The following is a 26146-nucleotide window of genomic DNA, read 5'->3' as shown; positions in this document are numbered from 1 at the left end:
ATGCTATTACTTAGCTAATCAAGCCAGGCATTGACATTTCCTTTAGTTACATTATAGAACACATGTTGATGATCACTTCCCCTCAACTTGAGGCCACTTTATCTCAAATCCCCCCATACCCACACACTCAATGCCCTACAGCTCCATTAATACTTCCCCACTTAACTAAACTATTATCCTCAAGGCCTGGATCATGGTGAACATACTTCCAACCAAGCAGTATAACACAGGTGTTCTTTCAGAGTCCATCAGTAACCTCTTGATTTAGCCAAAGGGGGTAGATTTGGGCAGTATAATCCTACGATCTCATTATCCAAGCCAAGAGAGCAAGGAATGGGAATGCAAAGCACTGGCCTGAAGACTGATTTATTTTCCCTTGTCTTTCAGTATATTTTACGGAAGATCATTTGATATGTTAAAGTACTTAAAACACCTTATAAAATAAAACTGTTATTGAGGTAGCAAAGGATGTTCTTTGCTTTGTTGCATGCCAAGATTAAGAAAGCAATTTCAGTGCAAAAGCACTAGAAATTAATGCTGCATGTTTCTAATTACCATATTTACAGTTTCTCTGTAACCCTAGATAATATGAATTTGACAGTCCTGTACTAAGTACCCTACAAAACATAGATAGATAGGTGATTTTCCTTGCAATGACTACAGTACTGTCCATATGCATATTTTCAGGATGAGGACATAAGTAAAAGATCAGTATCACTGATGAAGAGAAGCAAGCTTATACCTAATGTACTGGAAAAACTATTCAAGAACTCACCCTTATGTAAAAATGGTTCCCATGAACTCACAACCCTGGGTTTAGTAGGCCAATGCTCAAACCACTGAGCTATCCCTCCCCATAGCACTGCTTCAATATAGCAAACCCATTTGGAAGCCAACAACAATCCTAACTTTCATCAAGGCAGCATTCAAAGATCAACCATTGAAATATAATTATTACCGTTAAATAGTGGGCATTATATTCATTTCATTATTAAGCTAAGCATGTACTGGTTATTTGTATTATAGCAGTGCCTTGAGGCCCAACCATAAGGGCCATACTGATTAAATATAGGATGAGACAATTCTTGCCATAAAGAGCTTACAACGTAAGGCTACGTCTTCCCTGCCAAACAAGTGGTTTTTACAGTGAGATGGCTAGTGTGCAATAGTTATCTCACTGTAACATCCTAGTAGAGAAAAGGCACCTATCTTTTGTAACATATGATAGCGAGGCAAGGTCATCATGTATTCACCCCCACAGTAGTTCACCTTGCCTAGCTACCTTGTAATGGCTGTGGAGATAACTTTTCAGAGACAGTCTCTGTGTCTGGGTCATATGCTGTGCTCAACATTTCCTTACCAAGTTGAAGCCTACAAACATTTATACTCATCAATGGAAAACCAACTTTTAAAAAGGGAGGTTGAGAAATGTTTTGGAGCAGTGGTTCTCAGCAGGTGCATTTACTAGTTCACACGGACTTGGCTGGTCACACGCTGCTGAATCTCTTTCCTTGTTTCCAGCTGCTGACTCATATTAAAAGAAGCTAAAAATACATTAAATACTTTCCTCCTGTTACTTTGACAGGTAAACAATTGCTGTAGTTGCCACAGGTATGCTATGTGATCACTGTTGAATGTGAGGTTCGTGGCTAATCACCACCCATGAACTGATAAAGGATCAGACCTCAGACTTTGCCTGTGGAACCAAGATCTAGTTGGATGTCATGGCAGGACTGCTGTGGGGTGGGTGTGTCTTTGGCTGGATATGTGCTTCAGCAGAAGGTGAAGGGGGAGCAGGGAAGGGTTTCTGATACAAAGCCCACTGAAGTCAATGGAAGTTCTCCTATTGACTCCAGAAGGCTTTGCATCAGACCGAAAGGACCTAATCTAAAGCCAGCTAAAGTCAATGTAAAGGCTGACGTCAATGAGCTTTGGATCAGGCCGTATACAAAGAAGTGGGCTGTGAGCAGGGTATTCTCCACGAGGGATCCACAGTTTTGGAATTTATTTCCCTCCCAGTCCTCTTGAGCAGTTAAATCTTCAGGGCCTAGTGCAAAGCTGGTATAATCTTCTAGGCATTTGAGGTCGGAGTGCATTAAGGCTTGGACACATTTGTTGTGGGGCTCGTTTTATTTGCGGTCCTGTATGTATTTTACATTGAGAAAACCAGGCCCTTCCATTTTAAATTGTATTGGGAAAGTAAACTGTCCAGATCCCAGAATTTGGATGGGGACCTAGTTCTTCACTGAGCCTTAGTCCCATCTATGTGGGGTCGGCAATTTGAGTTCTTCTTTTCCATTCCAGTATGTCTTGAAGCAGTTCTTAGGAAACTCCATAGCTAATCAAATTCTTTTGTATGACATCCACCCATCTAGTTTTAGGTTCTTCCAACCCTTCTTTTAATCTCTATTTCTAAGTTTAACACCCTGTTTACTATATATTCTTCTGATTTTCTTTTCACATGCTCACACCATCTAAGCCTGGATTCCTTCAGCTTTTCTACAATTGGTAACACCTTCACACTTCCCCTAATTCATTTGTTCTGAACATGGTTCACCCTTGTAACTCCAAGCATTCATCTTAACATTTTCATTTCTACTGTATTCAAGATCCGCTCTTTGCTCTTCCTCAGTGCCCAGCATTAAGAGACACACAAAAGTGCAGGCCTAATTACCATCTTGTAGATCTTACTTTTCAATTTGATAGGCATTCTCCTATCACAGAAAGAAAAGGAGTACTTGTGGCACCTTAGAGACTAACCAATTTATTTGAGCATAAGCTTTCGTGAGCTACAGCTCACTTCATTGGATGCACAGATGCTGTAGCTCACGAAAGCTTATGCTCAAATAAATTGGTTAGTCTCTAAGGTGCCACAAGTACTCCTTTTCTTTTTGCGAATACAGACTAACACGGCTGTTACTCTGAAACCTATCACAGATCAGTCCAGTCACTTCTCTCCATTTAGTTCATGCCTTCCCTGTTCTACTAATGGGGGGTGGAGGGGCCTGGTTATTTTTTATAAATAAATGAAATAAGCATGTTTTTAAGAGGACAACTCTAGTGGCATTTCTACACATGGGACTCATTTCGAGCCACTGGGTACATATAGTCCCCAAAATAATTGATTCTTGGTAAATAAAAATTCCCCTCTTCTTCACGACAAAACATTTAGTTGAAATAAGTATTTCCCTATCTTCAATGCCACACAGGGTTTTTTTAAAAATAAGGAAATGTTATATAAGAAAGGTCATGAGATAAGCTAACAAAAGCCAGGAAATTGAAAATGGAGGCTGATGCTCCCCTAGTTTCTGACTTCCACCTATTTGTAACCATACTATTTTTTACAAGTAAGGGGCTATGTTTACATGACGGTAATTGTCACTTAGGAACTATCACTTTCAAAGGCTATTATATGCTGCTGGTTTTTGGTGTAATGTTTGTGGAGAGGCTTAGAGGTTAAGGAATTAATATTTTGTTTTTGGATTTCAGTATCTGGCCAGACTAAAGTGAAATCATTTTGGAGGGTCTGGGTTTTTAGAAGATATTGGATTACGCCCTAAAACTAATAGAATTATAGCTCATTGGCTGCTGCTGCTCCATAGAGGGCCAGAAATGAGTAAGCATGTAATTACATCCTTTCTGTTCCTTTAGGAGAATGTTCTTCAGGTTATTACTGAGGGCCCCAGATTAAAACTGCAACTGTTTGCATTGTACTTGGTTTATATCTGGACAGGGGTATTAGGGACTCACTATATTGATTCCAAAATTAAGATTATGAAAATTTCGGTGAATTCAGAGTTGTCAGCTCTCATGGTTTTATCACAAGTCACACCATATTTAGTGATTTTAAAGGCTGCTTTCTTCCAAACATTTCTCATGCACAGTCCCTGCCAAGAGGTGAATATTTTTTAGAAGTTTGACACTCAGACAATTGAGTATTTTTTAGGTCCAATCAAAATCACTCTGATGTAAATCCATCAAACTTGTTATAAGCGGATCCTAACTAGCACGTAGGACTATTTTTTTCCAAGATCGACAGATGACCTGTCCTTCATATGCATCTATAATTTATATGAGAAGTGTGGATAATTCTGTAAGTTTCTCTTCACCTGATCTTAACTCACTTTGCTTTTTAAGGAGTCCTGTGGCCTTTTAGCACGCCCAGTGCTTTTGCTAATGTAAGCTGATATGGAGTTTGTGAATTTTGTACTGATCTTTCCTAACGATTGCAGGTCATTTATGACTTTTAGAAAAAAAATCACATCCCCACTTAGCTGTGCTCTCACCTGCCTCAACCATTGGCGACCGGCGCCCATACCTCAAGATCCTGGCAGGCAGCGCGTGCGCACACTCACACAACACATACACACACCCCCCACTGGGGGTATCGATAGTGGTGGAATCCTTACTGCCATGCTCTCCTCTTGGACCTCTGCTGTTAGCTATAGCCATACTATGGGGCGAAACTGTTAGTTACCCCTCCCACATACAGCCCCTGAGCCATTTCCCATCATTCCTGGCTTCCTTCTGAGCAAAGAGGTGCCTGGCTCCTGCAGGCGCTATTGTATACGGTGACAAAGGCGGCTCCAGGATTAGTACTGCCATGCCTTGTGCTGAGGAGGGGGAAGTGGCTCTCCCTCACAGCATTCTCCTGGATCAAAGACACCTGAGTCTCTAAGTTTCTACCTTCCATCAGCAGCCTCCAGTTCCCACAGATGCTAATGCATTTTCCCAGCAGTGGAAATGTTACAGGGGTCATACAATGGTAGAAATCAATGGAAAATATCTTTCCCTTAATGTGGTAGTTGGGTGTGCCACAGTTTAGGGCAACTGCAGCAGTATTTCTTCCTTGTCCCCCACCGAGGGCATCAACTCTTAGGTTTTTGGCTCCCCAGCCATCACGTCTCCTGCGCAGAGACATGTGTCTCTCCCCCTCCTGGCCAGCATTTTTCCAGGCTGCACAGCTCCTTGCCTGCACTCAGAATTCCCCAGCAAGTCAGACTGCTTAAGCGCACCTGCTTTTCTATCTTCTCAGAGGCTATTAGCCTCTGAGAAGTGCTCACAGTTATAAGGTACGACCCAGCTCTTTCTAAGCAAGCACATTTATTCTTAAGGTGAAGGCATCACAGAGAAAACATATTAAAACAATAAAAGAATCTTTCACTGAGTACTTGCATACCCAGAGGGGTGCATTTGTGTATACCTCCCCCTAGGGATTTTCTAGGAAACTCACTTGAAAAGTCCATTCTTGTCTGGCACATTGTTTCAAATAGTCCTGTGAAATTCATAACACTTCCCAGGGTTTACACATCTTCCCCTAGAAACGTTATGTACAATCTCACAATAGTACATAAATGTTTTTCAATACACTGCACTCCTAAAATACTTTAATTTAATTCAGTAAGATTTGTCCAGGATACTGCAAGAAATTGCTATAACTCTCTCATGGGGGTGGTGGAATATTTGGTATATTTGTTTATCTTCCCTGGCAAAGGGTAAAATGTGTGATGTTGGAGTCTCTGGCCTGCATGGAGTGGGGGAATGTTTAACATGTCCATACTTGGGGTATGGGTTTTGTGGGTCAGGATGGGTCTGTGGCCTGTAGAAGAAGTATGAAATTCAATGGGGCAGGATAAGGGGATCTGTAGCCTAGGAGTGGGGCAAAGGTAAAAAAACAAGGGTAGTGTAAAGGTTGGTACTAGAACCTCAACTGCACATTGCCTGAGCTCCTAGGATTTAGAAACTGTACAGCAAAAATGCCCATCATTAAAAACAGCCAAAGAAAGACATTGAATAGCATTGGAGTTATACCAGAGAACAAAGACATTATATGGAACATTTTTGAAAGCTGCGGCTTTAGTTTGTACTTCGTTGGGGGAGTGGCAGATTATTCATCAAAACTCCATACAATCACAACCTTTTGTGAAATTAAAGTAGACACCATCTAATGACCACAGAGACAGACGTGTCCAGTGGTTAGAGTACTGGGTTGGAATTCAAGAGACCAGGATTCTGTTTGCAGCTCTGCCACTCACCTGCCATGTGGCATTGGCTAAGTCACTTAATTACTCTGTGCCTATGTTCCTCATCTCACCCTTTGTCCTGTCTGCTAGGGCTTTGTCTTCACTGTTTAAAAAGGTGTGTTTTTACCACAGGATAATCAATGTGCATTAGCTCTCTCACAGTAAAATTCTAGTACAGACTAGGCACCTGTAGTTTCATTACAAGCCTTTTAATAAAAAAAAAAAAAAATTCAAACTGATGAAGTTTATATTAAAGATGCACTGGAAACCTCCAGTTTTAAAAACCAAATATTAAAACAAATCAGGTTTCTGACAGAGCATCCTTCAAACTGGTCCTCTTTTTCTTTTTTTTAGAAAAAATCCTCTTTAAACCCAGTTTAGAAGGGTTTTTCTGCTCCCCTCTTTATGAGGAGTTTAGGAGTCCAGGACAGCGGGCTGTATTTTAAAAAATCATTATTGAGGTTACAGGGACAAACCATCCCGATGTGTAGAAAAAATAGTAAATATGGCAGGCGATGAGCTTGGCTTAACAGTGAAATCCTTGCTGATCTTAAACAGCCTCACCTCAATCCCTGGAAAAATCATGGAGCAGGTCCTTAAGGAATCAATTCTGAAGCCCTTAGAGGAGAGGAAAGTGATCAGGAACAGTCAGCATGGATTCACCAAGGGCAAGTCATGCCTGACTAATCTAATTGCCTGCTATGACAAGATAACTGGCTCTGTGGATGAGGGGAAAGCAGTGGACATGTTATTCCTTGACTTTAGCAAAGCTTTGACACAGTCTCTCACAGTATTCTTGCCAGCAAGTTAAAGAAGTATGGGCTGGATGAATGGACTATAAGGTGCATAGAAAGCTGGCTAGATTGTTGAGCTCAACAGGTAGTGATCAATGGCTCCATGTCTAGTTGGCAGCTGGTCTCAAGTGCAGTGCCCCAAGGGTCAGTCCTGGGGCCGGTTTTGTTCAATATCTTCATTAATGATCTGGAGGATGGCGTGGATTGCACCCTCAGCAAGTTTGCAGATGACACTAAACTGGGAGGAGAGGTAGATACGCTGGAGGGGAGGGATAGGATACAGAGGGACCTAGACAAATTAGAAGATTGGGCCAAAAGAAATCTGATGAGGTTCAACAAGGACAAGTGCAGAGTCCTGCACTTAGGACAGAAGAATCCCACGCACCGCTACAGAGTACGGACCGAATGGCTCGGCAGCAGTTCTGCAGACAAGGACCTAGGGGTTACAGTGGACGAGAAGCTGGATATGAGTCAACAGTGTGCCGTTGTTGCCAAGAAGGCCAATGGCATTTTGGGATGTATAAGTAGGAGCATTGCCAGCAGATCGAGGGACGTGATCGTTCCCCTCTATTCGACATTGGTGAGGCCTCATCTGGAGTACTGTGTCCAGTTTTGGGCCCCCCACTACAAGAAGGATGTGAAAAAAATGGAAAACGTCCAGTGGAGGGCAACAAAAATGATCAGGGGACTGGAACACATGAGTTATGAGGAGAGGCTGAGGGAACTGGGATTGTTTAGTCTGCCAAAGAGAAGATTGAGGGGGGGATTTCAACTACCTGAAAGGGGATCCAAAGAGAATGGATCCAGACTGTTCTCAGTGGTAGCAGATGACAGAACGAGGAGTAATGGTCTCAAGTTGCAGTGGGGGAGGTTTAGGTTGGATATTAGGAAAAACTTTTTCACCAGGAGGGTGGTGAAGCACTGGAATGCGTTACCTAGGGAGGTGGTGGAATCTCCTTCCTTTGAAGCTTTTAAGGTCAGGCTTGACAAAGCCCTGGCTGGGATGATTTAGTTGGGGATTGGTCCTGCTTTGAGGAGGGGATTGGACTAGATGACCTCCTGAGGTCCCTTCCAACCCTGATATTCTATGATTCTATGATTAGAAGAGTCTTTTGGGCATGCGCAAGAGCAGGAGAACTCAAGACTAGATGAAGAAACCACTCTGTTAGATTTATGGCTTGTGTTGACACAATGGCCCCTTCTAGAATTAAAATCTATTAATCATAGAATATCAGGTTGGAAGGGACCTCAGGAGGTCATCTACGCCAACCCCCTGCTCAAAGCAGGGCCAATCCCCAATTTTTGCCCTGGATGCCTAAATGGCCCCCTCAAGGATTGAACTCACAACCTTGGGTTTAGCAGCCCAATGCTCAAACCACTGAGCTATCCCTCCCCGCCAACCCCACCAAACCTGCTTGGGCCACCCCATTTCTTCCACCACTTCCTGTCTACTGATTCCTCCTCCTTAGTTTTACTGCTCTTGTTAAACACCTTCTTACAGAGCCTGAGGAACAGCACGCAGGTAAGGTCCATCCCCGAGTAACGCATGAGACCAGGAAACACAACTGACCATCAATTAAACGTTGAAACTGACTATACACAGAGTGCTGACAGATGCACAAAGCAAGCAACCTGGGCGGGGAGTTCCCCTCTCTATACACTTCCAGTTACGGTAATCTTTTGAGGGTGGAGGGGGAGTTAATTGTAACAATACTAGGTACAACAGTTGCAAATGGAAAGATTATTTCCAAGTTGACGGTGCTTGTTGAATAGGTGTGTGCATCTCCTCTGCACTACCAAACCCCTCCCCACCCCTTTCCCTTTCAAAGAGAGCAGGTGGGGGGAGATGTTTGAAGGCAGTGTGTAGCATTTATGCAGGCCTTGTTGCCTGTCGAGCTATACTGCTGAGGAGAGCTGGGAGGGAATACTGCAGTGAGTCACAGGGCCTTAGCTTTTCCTACAAAGATACATAGGTTTGGGGAGCTGATCCACCTCTTTCCCACACCAAGGAAACCATCCAGAAGAAACTCTCTCACACCGTGGAGAATAGGGCCCATAGAAAATCTTCAAACCAGTGTTAAGATGAGAATTTATAATCTATACTGTTAAAAGCTTTGCTGAAAAAATAAAATTAAATAAAATGTCAGAGGATTGATCCAATTTCAGTTCTATCACCAATTTTGCCTGATGCACATTTATTTGTAAGAATTCTTCAAGTCAAGATTTGAATAAATAGTTGGAGAGACTTCATATTTTTATATAGTCTGCATGGATAAAAATAATCTAGATAACAGAATCTAATATTAAAAAAATAGAAATCAGTCATTTTAAAAAACAAAACAAAGCAATAACAGGCCTAAACCATGGAAGTCTTATGGACTGAAGAATTATGGTTAAATTCTTGTTGGTTGATTAAAGGAATTTCCTGTAGTTTGCGATCATAGTTGATTTATTTTAATGCTTTTAAACCCTATAACACTCCTAGATTAGCAAAGATTACAGATGGAAATAAAACAGAAGCCTCATAGGCAAACACCCCATACTGGTGTGTGTGTGTCAGTTAAAATCTGCTTGTATTAGATCCACCTGATCCCACATTTATTACAAAAATTCAGACCCACATTTTAAGGCTTGGGAACATCTCTCCAAAGATTTATTGTTATCTCATCAATATATCCAAGGTAGGAACTGATGATGGGCAACTCTTACAGGCACTAGTAGTCCTATGTGCAGCTGGAAACCTTTGGGTGGGAGGTAGTAAATACTACCCCACTGGCTATTCAAATGGTAACATCACCACATCTAACTTTTTTTTAACTTTGAACGTAGGTAAGGATACTAGGCTGCCTAAGCATATAAAGAAACATTCTCATTTGGGACCAAAACCTGCTCTCTACTTCTGTTGGGTCATTTTTCAGTGGAACTAGCACAGTTCCATTGTGCAAGGAGGTGCAGAATTCGGGAATGCCACCCTGGGGGCAGGTTAATGATGAAGGATCTGCTACTGTACAGCTCTTCTGGTCCTTACTTCTTGCAGAGGGGGAGCACTAGAACAGGAGCGGGGCAGCCAACGAACCTGCTCAGACTGAGAACCAGGAAAAACATTTCCTTGATGAGCAAACATGACATTCTTCTTCCATGAGAACAAATTGCCTAATAGGAGTTGTTGGATGCTTAAAATGTCATGTTTACTGCCATTTGAAAATGTGCGTGGGGCAAGTCATAAAAGAAGGAAAAATATTTCTTTCCTCTCTCTCTCCAGGCATCTGTATCGTTATTCCACAAATATAAAATAATAAACGAAGAAATGAACATGGGTTAAAAACAATAATAAATATAACCAGGGTTATTAGGCTGGGGATGTGGGGTTTTGTGGTCTCTGTTTGGGTTTTATGCAACTAAAATGTCATACAAAATTCATTGGAGAAGATGTTCATTAGTGGCCCTTCATAACACATTAGCATACTATAAATTAATATTAAAATAGGTAAGCATATCTGCTATTGAGAAGCTGTAATAACACCAAACAGCGTCTTTTAAATATTTAATTGGATCGATGGTACTGATCAGTATTAGCGAGCACATATTAGAGATTCAGGAAGGGATTTTTAAAAGTACTCAATGTTAGCCTAACTCTACTCCCACTGAAGTCAATGGATTTTGGTGGAAGTAGAAGTAGGCCAATTCTGAGCACTTATGAAAATCCCGCCCGAAAGCACTATATTACAATGTCTTGTGAGTGCTACAGTCTTTACACCCATTTTCCTCCTTATTTAACTAAAGGTTGATTTCGGATTACACTGTAACATGCATGTTTCATTTACAAAAATAAAATAAAATATTGCCCAGTGTTTAGATCTCAAAAGCATGTTCATTAGTACGCCAAACACCACAGAAATAAGACTTCTTGCTTTGTATGATTCAATTACTGCTTAAATTTATTTTAAACTGTTCACTAGAAACCAAAATCAAAAATAAATAGGAAAAAATATTTACACTTCAAATGCAAAACTAATGTGAATAGTTTTAGTTGGTCTCTGAAAAATTAGAGTACCATATTTTTCCTCACTTACACCCATACAATTTTGTTGAAATAAATGAAGCTATAACACAGAGAAACAGCACCAGGGCAGAATTTACCCTAGAAACATTTCAGATTTATATAACTTGCCCTGAATTTTATGGAAGCCCATTGCAGTTCAGCACATGCACTGTGTCTTATTGTGTACTCAGTGAGCAGTTATTTACACAATACTGGAGGTGTTTTCCTCTCTCTCTCTCCTTTGCATCAGGTTTACTTTGAAGTGCAGACTTTTCTTTTCTCAACTAATCTAATTTGTCTAAGATTGATGGCCTTAATTTTTTCTTTGGAAAACCAAGGCTGTTACACTGTTTCCAATCCTCCCTCCAAAGCAGAACTTGGGTGTTGGCAGCTCCTCCAGAATTTCAAATCCTGCCAGACAGAAATTAATGCTTTTATTAAGAAGTCATGTTACTCTTCCCTTGGATAACCTTTTGCAAACCACTCTTAATTCATATGGAAAACAAGCAAGTCATTTACTATGTAAGTGTACAGTACTGTGTCTTATATTGCTTCTTTATATAGCTGAAACTCCTCCATAGATAATAAAATCTTAGCTAGCTGCAGTGTGTAGACTAATGAAAGAAGAGATAAGAATTTGCCAGCAGTTCTAGTTCTTGGCACACTTGGGTTTCAAGCTTCAGGCATGAGATTCAGAAGCTGACTAGCAAGTAAAAGAATTCAGACCCATCAGGAGGTTCACTGAGCAAGTGACATGTGCGTGCACATGGAATGTCACAGCCTACAACTGCCAGTTCCTTTGTGACTAAAAGAAAAGCTAAAAATGTTATCCCAATTTTAAGGTGAGCTGGGTGGGTGAATGGGGGATCTATTTTAAAGATCACAGGAAAAAAGCCATATATTCTCTTCTTCTCCATAATAACTTGCCTGCAATTCTTGTTCTCTGCGGTTGGAAGGTATAAAAAAATCCTCACTCTTAAAGTGCATCTATACTGGTAAAAATGGGAGCCATAATTCCATACCCATGCCTACAACGATGGAAGCTGTAGTGAGGATAAGGCTCAGGACACACACCCACGTTTTATCACTGTGATATCTAATCCCGCTCTGATAAAATAAACACGGCAATAAAAGGACATTAACATTTACCTACTTAAAACCTTAAACAACCATAAATTGGCAGATAACTCTGCCCAACTACTTACCTTCTCTGAACTCATTTAGCAGCTCCTCTTTGGTCCAATTACAAGAGGTTATGAGGAAAAAGCCTTCCATTTTCAATACCGTGCAGAGGGATTTCACATACTGCTTCCTCCTCTCAGCTGCATTGTCAGGATTAAGGCTTATGGCATCAAAAGTTCCCTTGTCAATACAAATCTGAAATCCTGATAGCTCAGCTGATGGAGTCAAGAAGTCTTTTACCTAAATCAAAAGTGTACAACTATGTAAATAATCATCTTTTATTTGGGAAATGCTGCATCTCTAATGTAGACTGGTGCTTTCATTTGTGAGGGTACAAAAATTGACAACATCTAAGTGTCATGGAACAAGATAACACTCACAACAGACTTGAGATCAGCTGAAGCAGTTTCAGGCTTTATTCCAAGCACACAACACAGCAGCTAGTGGTTAAGGAGCCAGGCAGCCATTTCACTGAGCAGACACTGACTGGCACTCGCTGAGCTCTTATATTGCCCACCAGAGGATGCCCAGGCTGGCTATGACCAATATGGGGTAAACTATACTAATTCAGTTACAAATTCTGCAAAGGCTGCATGAGTACCTTACAGACAAGTACATCCCTACATGGGCTGCATGAGTTCCTTACACTAGGTCTATTTGGGAAGTGCTTACCATGCAACTTCTTTGCATAATTTTGATGCCATGTCAATTTGATTCTCCCTTTGCATTATGCAAAAATCTTTAGTTGAACCCAGCTACCTGCCTACCTATTTGAAGTGCGTAGCTGGGCTCCATTACAGTAGTATTTAAGCACCTCACAATCTTTAATGTATTTGGGAGTTCATTCTACGGTATTATTTACTATTTGCAGTGTGGCAGCACTGAGAGGCCCCAGTCATGGACCTGGGTCCCAGAGTGCTAGGCAGCATATAAACAGAACAAAACTGACACAGCCCAAGGAGTTTATGATCTATTCTAAGGCTATGTATAAGCTGCCGCGGTAAGTTGACCTATGCTATGCAACTCCAGCTACTTGAATAATGGAGCTGGCGTCGACATACCTTAGGTCGAGTTACTGCGGCGGGGAGGTCTCCCGTCGACTTACCTTACTCTTCTTGTCAGGGTAGAGTATGGGGTCGACTGGAGAGCGCTCTGTTGTCGATTTGGCAGGTCTTTACTAGACCCACTAAAAAGACTGCTGGTGGATCGATCTCAGAGCGTCAATCCCCACTGTAATGTAGACCTACCCTCAGTATAAGAAAAGAGAACATCCAGACGGGAGAAGCACAAGGTAACAATGAGATAAAAGTGGTCAGCATGAAAAGCAGTGGTCTCTGTACACCAGCTGCCTAACCATTGTTGAATTTTTTGTAGTTTGACATATTTAGTCTGCTATTCCTTATCTGAAAGTCAGAGTATATAATCTAGAACACAGAACTGATCTTTTAAAGTGTGATGTAGTCTCTCCCCTTGCTCAGGGATGACACTCTTGTTCGACTAAATGGGAGTTTTGCACAGGTGTCAAAGGGAGTAAAATCTTCACCAACCAAGAAATCTTCTGGTAAATACAGACATATTAATAAACTGTTGGTTAGAGTCCTCCTCAAGTGAGCAGAACTACAATTAGATTTCAAAAAATGTAGTCAGTATATTAACGTGTCTGAAATCAAGTGACTCGAATAATCTCTCAAGATCAATTGCTTTCTATTTTCCTTAACATAATCTCTCTGAACACTTACCTGCAATTTAATATTAGATAGCCCTTCTTTCTCTATTATGTTTTGAGAAAGTTGTATTGCAGAAGGAGAGTAATCAATTCCAGTGAGATTAGTGTAACCACATTTTGCCTAGAGAAAGAGAGAGAATCTTACTCAATGTGCTAGCAAACTATCCTTACTCAGCAGGTCTGCTCCCTGTGTATAATCCAAGTCAATTCTAGTCATCCTAATGACAAAAAAAGCTTTTACTCATTTTTATTCCTGATACCTCTGTAGAACCAAAAAAGCTATGGGAGCATGAGCTGTTATTCTATTTTGTTTTGTACATCATCAACAGAATTGTTAACTAAGAGCTAGTTCCTTCCAATAGGTGGAAAACTGAGCAGAACCATGACAAGTAACACGCTACAGAAGTAGTTGTAAAAAACAATAATACATCCTCTAATCTGCACCAAAAGGGAAACTAAGAAAACAGGCATTTCCATACAGATCACAACAATGGTCAGTATCAGATGATTCAAAGGAAGGAGTAAATCCTCCATACTGGACAATTATACAATAACATAGCTATGGGAAAATTTGTTTCTTAAATTCAGGCAGGTACTTAATTTGTCCTGAAGCATACTGAAATCCCTAATACCTTTTATCCTCGCTGGTGTAACTACATATGACATTCTGATTATTCACATTAACATCTAATCCTTATTTGAATGCTACTGGGTTCTTTGCTTCAGTATCATCAGCGAGTTCCACAAGCTAATTACATGCTGTGCCACACAGACATTGAGTTAGACTCTGTACTCAATAAACCAGTGCAGAGGGCAGAGCACAGAGGTAATGTGTTAATGGCAAACCTTTTGTTAAGCAGATGAGTTACTACATCTTGTACCTGCTGGCATTTTACCAGAGAGTGTGTGGTTTCATTCCTAGATAGAATGAATTGCAAAAATGAAGTCTGAATGTCACAAGTGGCCAGGTCTGAATCCACCATGGAAGGTTCGATCTTCTGGCCAGCAGCAGATATAAGTAGGTGTTTTTATGACAAGATGGCCATTTGGGAATCCAATGGCATTAAGAAGTTCAAAGTTATCCAAGGCTGTGCACTGACTTAATAGGAAGGCTGATGCCCTGGATAGCAGCGGATATACAAAGACACACTTTTTGCAGCACGTTCTTCCTAACAGCATAACCTCTGTGAGTTCAGCTTTAACTAGCTGCTTTTAATCCAGTCTCTAAATTTTAGCTAAACATCAGGAAAGCTGAGAGACTGTGTTGTTCACATTTGGCATGGAGAGATCTGACAAAAAGCTGTGTACTGCTAAGACTTCTGCCCCTGTTGTCTTCCCAGAACACCCAGCCTTGCAAGTCTTCATAGTTGAGGGCTTTGGAGGTGGAAGAACAGTTCCCAAACCAGCCCTCTCAATTTGGTGTTTGAGGAACAACATGATTCACTTCAGGGAGTTTCAGCTCACCCTACAGCTTCACCTACATTCTCTTGGTACAGGACAGGAGTGTTTGGAGATCAATGATATTGAATACTGCAGCGTGCTCCAGCTGAACGTATGTGGACTAACTACCCTCTTCCACAGCGAGGAAAATAAATCACACAACAGAGCAACCAATGATGTCTCTGTACCATGCCCTGACCTATGGTACTGGTAGTTGATGTTGGAAAATGCTTTTAGCTGGTTTCTTGATTAGTGTGCTTAGAAAAAGGACGTTAAATACTGGGTCATAGTTTTCAAGGTCACTAGCACTGAGCAATGGTTTCTTTAATGTTTGCCAGATTATTGCATGTTCTGAATTGGGTGGTAGATTTCCCTCATTAAAGAATGTACTGACAATCTCTGTTAATAGGGAGTCACATGTTTTCTGCTCTTTGCTATTCAAGAAACAGAGAGGTCAGAGTCATAAGTGGTGCCCTGATTGCCCTATCAGTCTTTCCATTGCTATTAATAGTGAATGGGCTAAATTCCTGGTGCTGTATCCAGGAAAAGGTAGCTGAAGGAGAAAAGCTCGTCACAAACACAGGCAGGAGAAGTCACAACTGCTCTGAGAGTCACAACACTAGACACTCAATAAGCAGGTCCACAGGCTCCTCATGATACACATATGTCAAAGAGCAAGAGGACCCAACATTGTGGGTGGTGGGATAACAAATACGGGGAGCAAAGACAGAAAGAAAAGAGGAAAAAAATAAAGGAAAGGACAACAGTTTTCAAGAGCTTGTCTCTTGGAACTTGCAGAATGGCAGTTTCCCCACCGTGCCTGTATGATACATGCAACAATGTGAGTATTGTACCCACTAGCGGGTGCTTTGGCTTGTGGATGGGTATCAGGATCTGTTAGCATCACAATGGTCACTCATGTGGTGTACCTGCTTATGGTATGTTGGCATATGGCATTCTGTGTCTGCTTGACTTCTTCTAGAGCCACCTACTTTTGTCAGTATGCTTTTCCTCATCTATATACAGCCTGCTGCACAGGAGTTAATGCCTCAACCAGCATTAACCTCCACGGGAATAATTTTTCTTAGTACAGTAACTCCCCACTTAATATACTTTTGCTTAACGTTGTTTCGATCCTACGTCCCTGCTCAATTACAGAACATGCTCCATTTAAAGTTTTGCAATGCTTCGCTACAATGTCGTTTGGCTGCCTGCTTTGTCCACAGCTGATAGCCCCCATATCAGCTCCCCTATGCCCCCCACACCGCCTCCCACCCGCAGGCAGACCCCGCAGATCAGTGCCTTCCCCCTCCTCCCTGCTTGCAGCGTTCAGGAGGGAGGGGGGAGTATCGAGGACTTGGCGCCCAGGCTCCCCCTCCCTCCCGAACGCCGCAAACCAGGTGATTGCGACGGGCAGGAAGCAGGGGAGCGAGGGGGCAGGCTGCGAGCAGAGTCCTCGCTCCTCCCCCCACCCTCCTGCCCCCTGAACATCGCAAGCCACCTGACTGCCGCGGGCAGGAGGAAGGAGCGAGGACGCAGCATGCACCCTCCCCCGTCCCTCCCCTGCCTCCGGCAATCAGCTGGCTTGCAGTGTTCAGGAGGCGGGGGGGGGGGGGGGGAGAGGGAGCCTGTGCGCCGTGTCCTCGCTCCTCCCCTCTCCCTCCTGAATGCCGCAAGCCAGCTGATTGCTGTGGGCAGGAGGCAGGGAAGGGAGTGGGGGAGGAGCAAGGACGCGGCATGCAGAGAAAGGGGGCTAGGGGGGGTAAGAAGAGGCGGGTTAAGGGTGGGGGTTTCAGGGAAGGGGTGGAGTGGGCGGCCCGAGGGTTGAGCCCCCTGCCCCTGGTGCTTAGAGAGTAGGGGAAGCTTCCGCTGCTGCTGCGCAATGTGCTTCTCCTAGCCTACAGCACCTTCAGCCTCCTTGCCTGCCTCACTGTCTCCAGTGCCAGTGGGCTGTGCCTGTGTGGGGTAAGGCGGGGGCACCTCCCAACTATAGTACTGTACAGCAAAAAAAAAATTTCCCTGGAACCTAACCCCCCCCCCCCCCCCATTTACATTCATTCTTATGGGGAAATTGGATTCGCTTAACATCCTTTCACTTAAAGTCGCATTTTTCAGGAACACAATTACAACGTTAAGTGAAAAGTTACTGTATAATCCCACTTATTGTTCCTGACTGTTTATACATATGTCTACTTTTCCCCTGGGAACCAAGATATGACTTAACTTCACCTCTTCTTGCTCTGATGACAGCCCACCACATAACCTGTACAACCACCTTCCAGAGATGTTCCATCCTATTTAGTTAATTAACTTCATTTCAGCACTGCAGTTTCTATGGAATTATCAGGTCCCAACTTCCAGCTGTAGAATTTTATTACTGTTGATGATGCATGGGCCAGAAGAATCCCAGCATTACTTCCAGATCCTGGGCTGAGGTTACAGAGCTGCCAGTTGGAAAAACTCATGCTTTTTTTTATAAACTGAACAAATCTCATCTTGAGTTGAGAGTAAACAATCAACATCTCAGTCATTTTTCAGACTAGTACTTCACTTAAAAATAACTTTCCTGGTCAAACCACAATACTTTGGGGCACTTTATATCCTGAGGGATAATTTTTCAGGGGATGGGGGAATGCTAATAGCCTTTAGAAGTGGGTTTCCCATGTCATCATTACCTTTCTTGATATGGAATAAAAATTCACTACATGTTTACAAGATACATCAGAGGTCAGATTCAAGGATGGCAGAATACTCAAGCATGATCCAAAATAAAAACACTTTCACTGCAGAAGAATGTAGTTAACAGTAAATTTAAAATTATTAGCTTTCAAATTAACATCTCTAATGAGATAGATGGGACAGTTATACTTCTCAGTGCTACTGTTTGTGTCTATCTGCAGATTCAGGAAGACAAGACAGCATTGGCTCACATTCATGGAGACTATAAACTTTAAAAAAAATACAAGAGCTGCACACGAACTTAAATTCTGCTTTAACTGCTACAGCCTATGGATAAGTGTTAGTACAGTGAATGCCATATACTGACTCAGTCTAAACCAGCTGGGACATTCTACCAAAGCATTTAATCAAAAATGTGAAAAGGAACACAAAACTACTCATAACTAAACTTACTGAAGATTGCTCAACTTCATGCCCTATTGTACCCCTGTGAAATAACAATATCAGCTTTTAAAACATACTTGGTACTCTGTTTCCACCTCAAGAGAAAAATTATCACTGTTTTGTTTTTAATTAAAGGGATACCATCAACTTAAAACACAACACTTCTGCCTGAAAATATTTTAACTACTATTTTCACAAGTAATGCTAATGGTAGTATAACCAAGATGAAAGGGGGGAACGTCTCTATTTTGTGCATTTGACAGCCCTTTGTGTATCAATTTCACTATTTCCAATATACAGTATGTCAATTCTCTCTGTTGTTATTGTGGGTCTTGCACACAGCAATAGAGCAGAGGAAAGCATTTTAAAATATAAGAAAATATCATAGTAAATCTACGAACACTGGCAGGGGAATTTAGGAGCTGGTACAGAACCGGAAATTATTTATAACAGTTTTTGAAACTGATTATATTTAAATTTACAGTTCCCTTTAAAGTACTCAGAGAAACAGAAGACATTCACAAGAAGTTGTAATCTAAACCAGTGGTTCTCAACCAGGGGTCCAGGGCCCACTGGGGGGCTGGGAGCAGCATTCAGGGGGTCTGCGAAGCAGGATTGGCATTACACTTGCTTGGGCCCATGGCAGAAAGTCGAAGCCCCACCACCTGGGGCTGAAGCCTGGAGCTCCAAGCCCTGCCACCTAGGGCTGAAGCCGAAGCCTGAGCAACTTAGCTTCACGGGGCCTCAGGCAATTGCCCTCCTTGCTACCCCATAATGCTGGCCTTGGCTTTTATATGCAGAAAAACAGTTGTTATGGCACAGACGCACCGTGGAATTTTTATAGCATATTGTGGGGGCCTCAGAAAGAAAAAGGTGGAGAATCCCTGATCTAAACAACTCTGGCAAAAGAATAGCTCCTCTTCCATCCAGTAAAACAAAACTTCACTCTAGTTTGCTAGAGCTGGTATTTTTAAAAGTCCCTAAAGGAGTTAGGTGCCCAAACACCATTGAAATTTAGTGAGACTTGGGTGCCTAACTCCCTTAGGCTGCATGGCAAACCTGCTGCTATCACACACTACCAGTTTTCATTTGCTGATGTTCCCTAACCAAGTGAATTTCAATCAGTACAACTACATCAATTAAAGTAAAAGACTGTATGCACAACAACCAATGTGCTCTTGATGGGAAAACACTCTATGGCAGTTTTAATTTAAGTTTTGTTTTGCTTTTTATAATGTCAGCATCAGCTGAAACTAGCAAATATTCTCTCATTTGCAGTAAATGTATATACTCTGTTCTTAGCCTTGATTCTGTAATTTTACAAAATACCAACCAATTCAACAAGTAAAACACCATTTCCAGTTCCAATGTCAAGCACTGAGCTGTCCAGAGGGATCTTTTGTTTTTCCATCCATCTGATTAAACGAATCATGCTTTCTTCTCCAAACCTATCAGAAACAGAGGCTTGAGTAATCAACATATCCAGAACACATGAAAGGCACAGCAGCAACTGTACTTCATCTCTCCCCCTATCTGGCATTCGTAAAGCACCTGTCACTATAGCATCTAGGCAACAACCTATATAGATCATATTCCAAGTCTGATTTGTTTAAGTTTTAAGTAAACCAAATGGCTTAAAACCCACTGGGATTAGCAGTACTTGAAACTAAGGCCCTCTTTATGGCCACATAAAATAAAGACTGCATTGGAAGCTTCCCTAGGCTGCCTATTTAATTCTTAGCCTCTGATGATAATAATGGATGTCCTTGGTGATATGAGTACGTGCCTAGTAGTAAAACAGACTGCAACCACCAACTCATGGCACACACAACTAATTTTCAGGGGGTAACTAACAATTTTCAGTCACAACAGATTTGGGCCAAATAGGAATTGGTGACTCCAAGGTAAAAAGCTCCGTATCATATGACTAATACTTTGAACTACCCAGTGACCCAATGAGTTTTTTATTTTGCTTTTACTACATATATTTTCAAAAGCATAAAAATATGCATATGTCCATTGATAGTTATTCTCTTTATTTACCAAATTTCCCCAGCATCTTCACTCTCCTGAAAAATCTGTAATTCACTTTCATATGCAGCGTCCCAGCTAAAGAGGAAGAGAGGACAGAATATGAAATTAACACAGGAATGACTTAGATGAACGATCAGGAAGAAAGGGCACAGGTGGAGATTGTATTCACATATCATACACCCCATGTCCAACCCATAAGCTGTTGAATTTCCCAAATTAGACATGTGCATCAAAACAAAGGGCTGGATCTCCAGCTCCGGTTGAGTAGTGTATAGCACAACCCAGGAGGGGTATGGGGGTGGGAGGCAACAGTGTGGTTTTGCATTCCCCTGACCCTGGGGTTGTTCTGCACATTGAGTTAGTCCTCCAGAGTAGGTCAGACTGTTATAACCTCCACTAGCTGCCAACAGCCCCAACAGATTGTTGTAGGAGCTAGGAATTGCTGGGAGCCCCAGTCACATCTCTTTATCCCAAACCACACTTCCTATACAGGCAACCAATATTTAAGAGGTGGCATGGGAATAGCTTTGGTGACTATATGCCAAGGCTAACTCAGGGAAGATTCTCCAGTGGTTGGATCCCATTGGATGGAACAGTGTAAAGTTGCCAAAGTACATCAAAAATCTCCATCTTGCAAGGACAGCACATGTTCCAATAAGCATTTTAATGCCAAGTTAGATCAATAAGGTTATAATGGTGTTTGTCATACTCATATGCTCTAATGTTCCTTTTCTGGAGCCTTGCAGCATCCATAAAGGTGTGAAGCTCCTTACAAACTCTGAGAACATTGAGCAAAAATAAAAGAAATCACTGCCAATCTGATCCTTACAAAACCTGAGAACCAAATGAATGGCATATTAAGTGATTTTATGATCCATATTAGAACTCATTACGTTCGCCATGGTATAGCTCAGTCAAAGGTTTATTTGTATATTATACAAACTGATGTGGAACATTTTGTCCACAATACAAATAACTCTGGATGATCAGAGTGAACTGAAAAGGTGCAGGTTGATAGATATGAACTGCATTGAGGGGAAAAAATTAGATTTTTCTGACTGCTCTTGAGATTGAGCTTAAAGCCTGAAACATTATAGCTCATGTTTAAATTTTGGATTTTAAAATGGAACTGCTTTTGAGTTGTAGGATTATAAAAAGCTTTCAGAACCACCACCTTCTAAAGTTTTCATTTTTATACCAGTTACCATGATGTATTTTTCACAGAGTCCAAAAAACTTCTTTTAAACAACTTTTTTTTTCCCTGTAGCAGGTGATGAAGAATAATTAGAAAATTGTACAATGTACTAAGGATTCATTCCTCAGGTTCAAGAGAAAATACTAGGCCTAGAACACATTGCTACATACTTAAGGTCACATGCTCTCCTCCTAAACTCTACAATCAAATTAAAAAAGGAAAAAAGATTGAAACAAGGAGAGATGCAACTAACTTTGCTGAGATCTAGTGCCTGGGGAAAATATCATTAATTAATGAGAAATTACAAAAAGCTGATAATTTTTACTTCACAATTGTCTACATGGGGAAATTGCCCAGAATAGCTATTGAGGAGTAAACTATTCTGCTTTGAAATAAATCACACTCTGATTATTCTGGAATAGAGTGTCCACAGGGGGAGCTATTCTGGAATAGCTAGAGCAGTCAATTTCTCTGTGTAGACAAGCCTAGAGGGTATCAGCAGGGAGGTTTGATTTCCAGCTCAGGAAGGAATACATTATATATGCTAGCTCTGCTGCAGCTCACACGCTATAAATGGCAGCGTGAAACAGGGATGCTGGAACAATTTTCCTAGTGGGGGTGCTGAGAGCCAAAGAACCAAACTGTAAACATTGTATATAACGGAAACCACTTCAAGCCGGGGTTGCGCCAGCACCTGTGGTGTGATCAAAGGTATGGGCAGCACCCAAGTACAACCCTTCCTGATCCCAGGGGACATGCACCCAGCCACCACCTGCCTCGCCGAAGCCACATCGCTATTTTAATGCCCTAAGGCAACTTGCCAGCCTGCCGGCCCGGGCTGGGGATGACACCTCGCAGCCGCAGCGAAGACTTCACCAGGCCTCAGCAGCCGCAGAGCCCAAGGCAGCCTAGGGGAGGCAGGAACCAAGGTCCCAATGAATGCCAATGGGCTTTGGGACTAGGGTTGCCAACCGCTTGCCCTGGAGTCTCCAGGAATTAAAGAGGAGTCTTTAATTAAAGATTACGTCAAGGTGATGAAACCTCCCAGGAACAGGGCCAGCCCAAACTAGCAACCCGCCTTGGGAGCCGAACACCCGCCGCCCCTCTGAAAAGCCTGCCCGCGGGGGAGCGACACCCAGCCGCCAGGGCCGGGCACCGGGGCGGGGCCCCGCCTGCAGCCCCCCGGCCTCCCCAGGCCGGTGGAGATACCCCTGCGCCCGCCAGGGGCGAGGCGCGGCTGCGGTCTCCAAGGTGCTGGGCAGGCCCCGGGCCCGGCACCGCCCCGCCCGGGACTCACTGCTCTTTGGTGCCCAGGGCCGACGGGCCGAAGGCGGGCCCCAGCCCCGGGGCGTCACGTGGCCGCTCCCCGGCGACACTCATCCTCCCGGCGGCCGAGAAGCCGGAAGTGCCCGCGCACCATAGAGTGCGGGTGGGTTTGAGCGCGCCAGGCGGCAAACCCCTCTAGGCTGCTGGAGGACTTTTCCTCTGCCGTGGGCTGCTGGAGGGATGCCGAGGGGAGTGAGGGTCCTGGAAGCTGTGCTCGGGGCTGCTCCTGGTATGGCCCGGCTCAGTTGCGCTTGAGTTGAGCCCTCTTGGGGGGGGGGGGTGCACAGACCTGGGTCATCTCAGCAAGGGGTCCCTGTCGCACACACACCCACCGGGCGGCGTTTTACAAAAGCAGCGGGTTCTTGCAACGTTTTGCACACACGTGTGGCTCACGCTGTGGGTCTCGCTGACCCCAGGGGGTCGCTGGACATGGATCTCAGCTCGGGCTCTCCAGACCAGTAGGTGCCAAGCGCACCTGTGCAGCAAGACCAGGGAAGAAGGGGCTCAGACCGGCTTCGCAGAGGGAATATTGCCCATGCGGCGTGCATGTGAGAGAATGACTGTCTGGTGGGACTTTTCTGTCTAGGGGGACTATGACAGCAGAGAGCCAGCGCTGATTAATCAGCGAGCATTGCTTAACTAGAGGGAAGAAGAAAGACAAGGGAATCCTTATTTCTTGAACAATGGCATTGAGTGGGGTTAAGGACAAGGGGGCTCTGGGTACACAGCCCCCTACCATGGCATGCTCATAACATTTTTAGATTCTTATAAGTTTTTTTGCTGCACAACTATGGGACTATGGCAGGGGTGGGCAAACTTTTTGGCCCGAGGGCTGCATCTGGGTGGGGAAATTGCATGCAGGGCACAAACAGCCCCCTCTCCCAGTGCCCTTCTTTGGGTGCATTGAGCATGCCCAGTAACCTTCGCTGTTGTCACTGCCCTCTCTCTGCCCTTACGTCTCCTTACGATTTGCTGCCTCCCCTTTGGAGGGGTTTAAAAGGATTAAGGGGGGCAGATCGCAGCGGGGGTGGGGGGTGTCAGGATCTGAGCAGGGGGCAGAAACTTACTGGCAGGGGGGATCAAGCTACTGTAGGTAGCGGCAGAAGAGGAGCTGAAGGGGGAAAATCGGGGGTGGTAGCCGGGGTTAAGCCCGGGGGAGGGGGAAGACTCTGCCAGACCCTGTGGGGGGACAAAACCCCCGTTTAGGGAGGGGGAGAGAGCCACCTGCTGTGCTCGCAAATCTAGGGCGGGGTCGGGGCAGAGGCTTTTTCGTCCTCCTCATAGGATGCTGTATGTCAGCCCCGGAGCAGAGGGTGGGTTCTTAATGGCCCAGGCCTCCCAATTCCTAGACTGTCAGTGCTCAGACACCGCAGCTCCTCTCTATCTGCAGGCCCACATTACTGCTACAGCCAGGAGACTGAATGTTGTGAAATATTGTACAGACATGCCCTCCCTCAAACTCTGCATCTCACATTTTGAATATGTAAGAGTCTTCTATCAGTTTCTATGTCTATATGAAATCACTGCAGCGCCTTTCTCTTTATATAACGTGCTGAGTTGCTAACTCCCAGAGCCCGCATGTTTGTACCCCTCCTGTGACCTGGGGCAGGGGATTGGGGTAGAGCCTGCACCCCTCACTCAAACTCCCCATAGCCTGCAACCCTCCTGTACCCCAACTCCATCCCAGAGCCTGCACCCCAAAAAGGGCCAGATTAACCAATGCTAAACATATTTGTGGGGCCCCATGGGGGCAATGGGGACATGGAGCAGGGGGGCAGAGTTCTCAGAGTGAGGGGCTGGCCAGGGGCAATGGGAGATGGGTCATGGCATGGCAGGGACAGCCCTGCTCCACCCAGCCCAGTACAAGGGCTCTGTTTACAAACTGGGAGCTGCCAGATGCACACTGCCCAGCCCAGCCCTGCGCTGCCATCATGCTTCTTTCCCTTGGGGACGGGCCCATGCTGCACCATGCTACCCCCCTGCCCAGCACCCCTCTGACTCCCTACGCCCAGTGCCACACCACCCAGAGACCCCCCACAAACCCCCATGCCCAGTGCCCTCCCACAGACCACTATGCCCAGCACAGCCCCCCCATCCAGAACTCCCCCACAGCTCCTCTCACTGCCCAGTGCCCCACTACCCGAACACCCCCCACAACCCTCCCACAACTGCACAGCACCCTGCGCGCACACACACACAGATCCCCTCACGGCCCAGTGCCCCCCACCACCACAACTGCAGAGTGTCCCGCACAGACCCCCCACACTTCCCAGCCCCCCAACACACACAGATCTCCCCACCCTCCACTGCCCAGCACCACCCCCCAGACCCACTGGAGACCTACTCTCCCACACCCTGACACCTGGCCACAATAGCCAGCCCTGATGGGAGGTGACTGTGTCTGCCAGGCTGAGCCAGCAGCGCAGCCAGAGCTGGTCCTGGGGCAGGATAACTCCGGCCCCTTGGGAGTGGTGCAATCAGCCAGGCTGGAGCAGGAGCAGAGCCTACCCCGTCCAGGCTCCCTCAGGACCCACATGCCTGGCAGGATCCACCCAGCTGAGACCCCCGGCACTGTCCCCTGTGACTGGCTGAGACTGGTCCAGCCTCTGCACCAGTCCCAGGTGGCTCTTCCCCAGGGGAGGCAGGTGGGTCGCCACAGGTCCCAGGCAGCGGAGACAGCTCAGAGCTGGAGCAGTGCTGGGGAGCGGGGCAGATCCCTGGGACGTGACTCCCAAGATCCCACCCAGCCCACCCACACCCATTGGCCCCGTGGCCAGCAGCCCTGCCGAGCCACATAGTGGCCCCCAGCTGCTGGGTGATGAGCCCCCTACAGGCGAGTGGAACCTGCTGGATGAGAGCTGCTCACATAGCAGGGCCTGTGTGCTGGACTGCCCCAGGGGAGGGGCCAGACCCAGCTATGCGGATAAGTTAGAGGGGTCTGTAATGGGCCCTTTCCCAGCGTGGGCCTGGTGCCACAGCGCCATGGGCACCATTGTAAACCCAGTACTGACCCCAAGCCCCCTCCCACAGCAAAACTCCCTTGGACCTTTTCTGGACGCCAACAAAAAATATAAAAACCTGCTGCCCCAGTGATACTTTACTGCTACAGGAGACTTGATGCAGTGAAATAATTTCCCTACATTCCATCAAACTCTGCGTCACACATTTTGAGTATTTAAAAGAGTCTCTTATCACTATTTGTCTACCTGAAGTCTCATAACAGTTCACAAATTTTAGGATTGCTTTTTGCTGCATTTATCT

The 26146-nt window shown here is 44.4% G+C and overlaps 1 protein-coding gene across 3 annotated transcripts in view; it reads right to left on the bottom strand.

Annotated features, from left to right (window-relative positions):
* The window catches only part of EEF1AKMT2 (EEF1A lysine methyltransferase 2), a 48312-nt gene extending 25330 nt beyond the window's left edge, over positions 1-22982 (bottom strand). The window contains exons 1-6 of one of the 3 annotated variants that reach the window (XM_073354116.1): positions 22857-22978; positions 20374-20439; positions 19664-19778; positions 13781-13888; positions 12065-12281; positions 9107-11270 (exon numbers count right to left, since the gene is read on the bottom strand). In XM_073354116.1, coding sequence (XP_073210217.1) covers positions 11173-11270; positions 12065-12281; positions 13781-13888; positions 19664-19778; positions 20374-20439; positions 22857-22939 — 687 coding nt within the window. In that variant the 5' untranslated portion in view covers positions 22940-22978 and the 3' untranslated portion in view covers positions 9107-11172. Of the gene's footprint in view, positions 1-9106; positions 11271-12064; positions 12282-13780; positions 13889-19663; positions 19779-20373; positions 20440-22856 lie in introns of those variants that run through there. The other 2 variants (XR_012160055.1, XM_073354117.1) reach the window with 2 other exon arrangements.
* Positions 22983-26146: the final 3164 nt, after the last annotated feature.

This window comes from Lepidochelys kempii, chromosome 7 (assembly GCF_965140265.1).
Source record: "Lepidochelys kempii isolate rLepKem1 chromosome 7, rLepKem1.hap2, whole genome shotgun sequence".
In the NCBI taxonomy this organism is placed as follows: domain Eukaryota; kingdom Metazoa; phylum Chordata; order Testudines; family Cheloniidae; genus Lepidochelys; species Lepidochelys kempii.
This window is presented reverse-complemented; position numbering and strand designations above follow the sequence as displayed.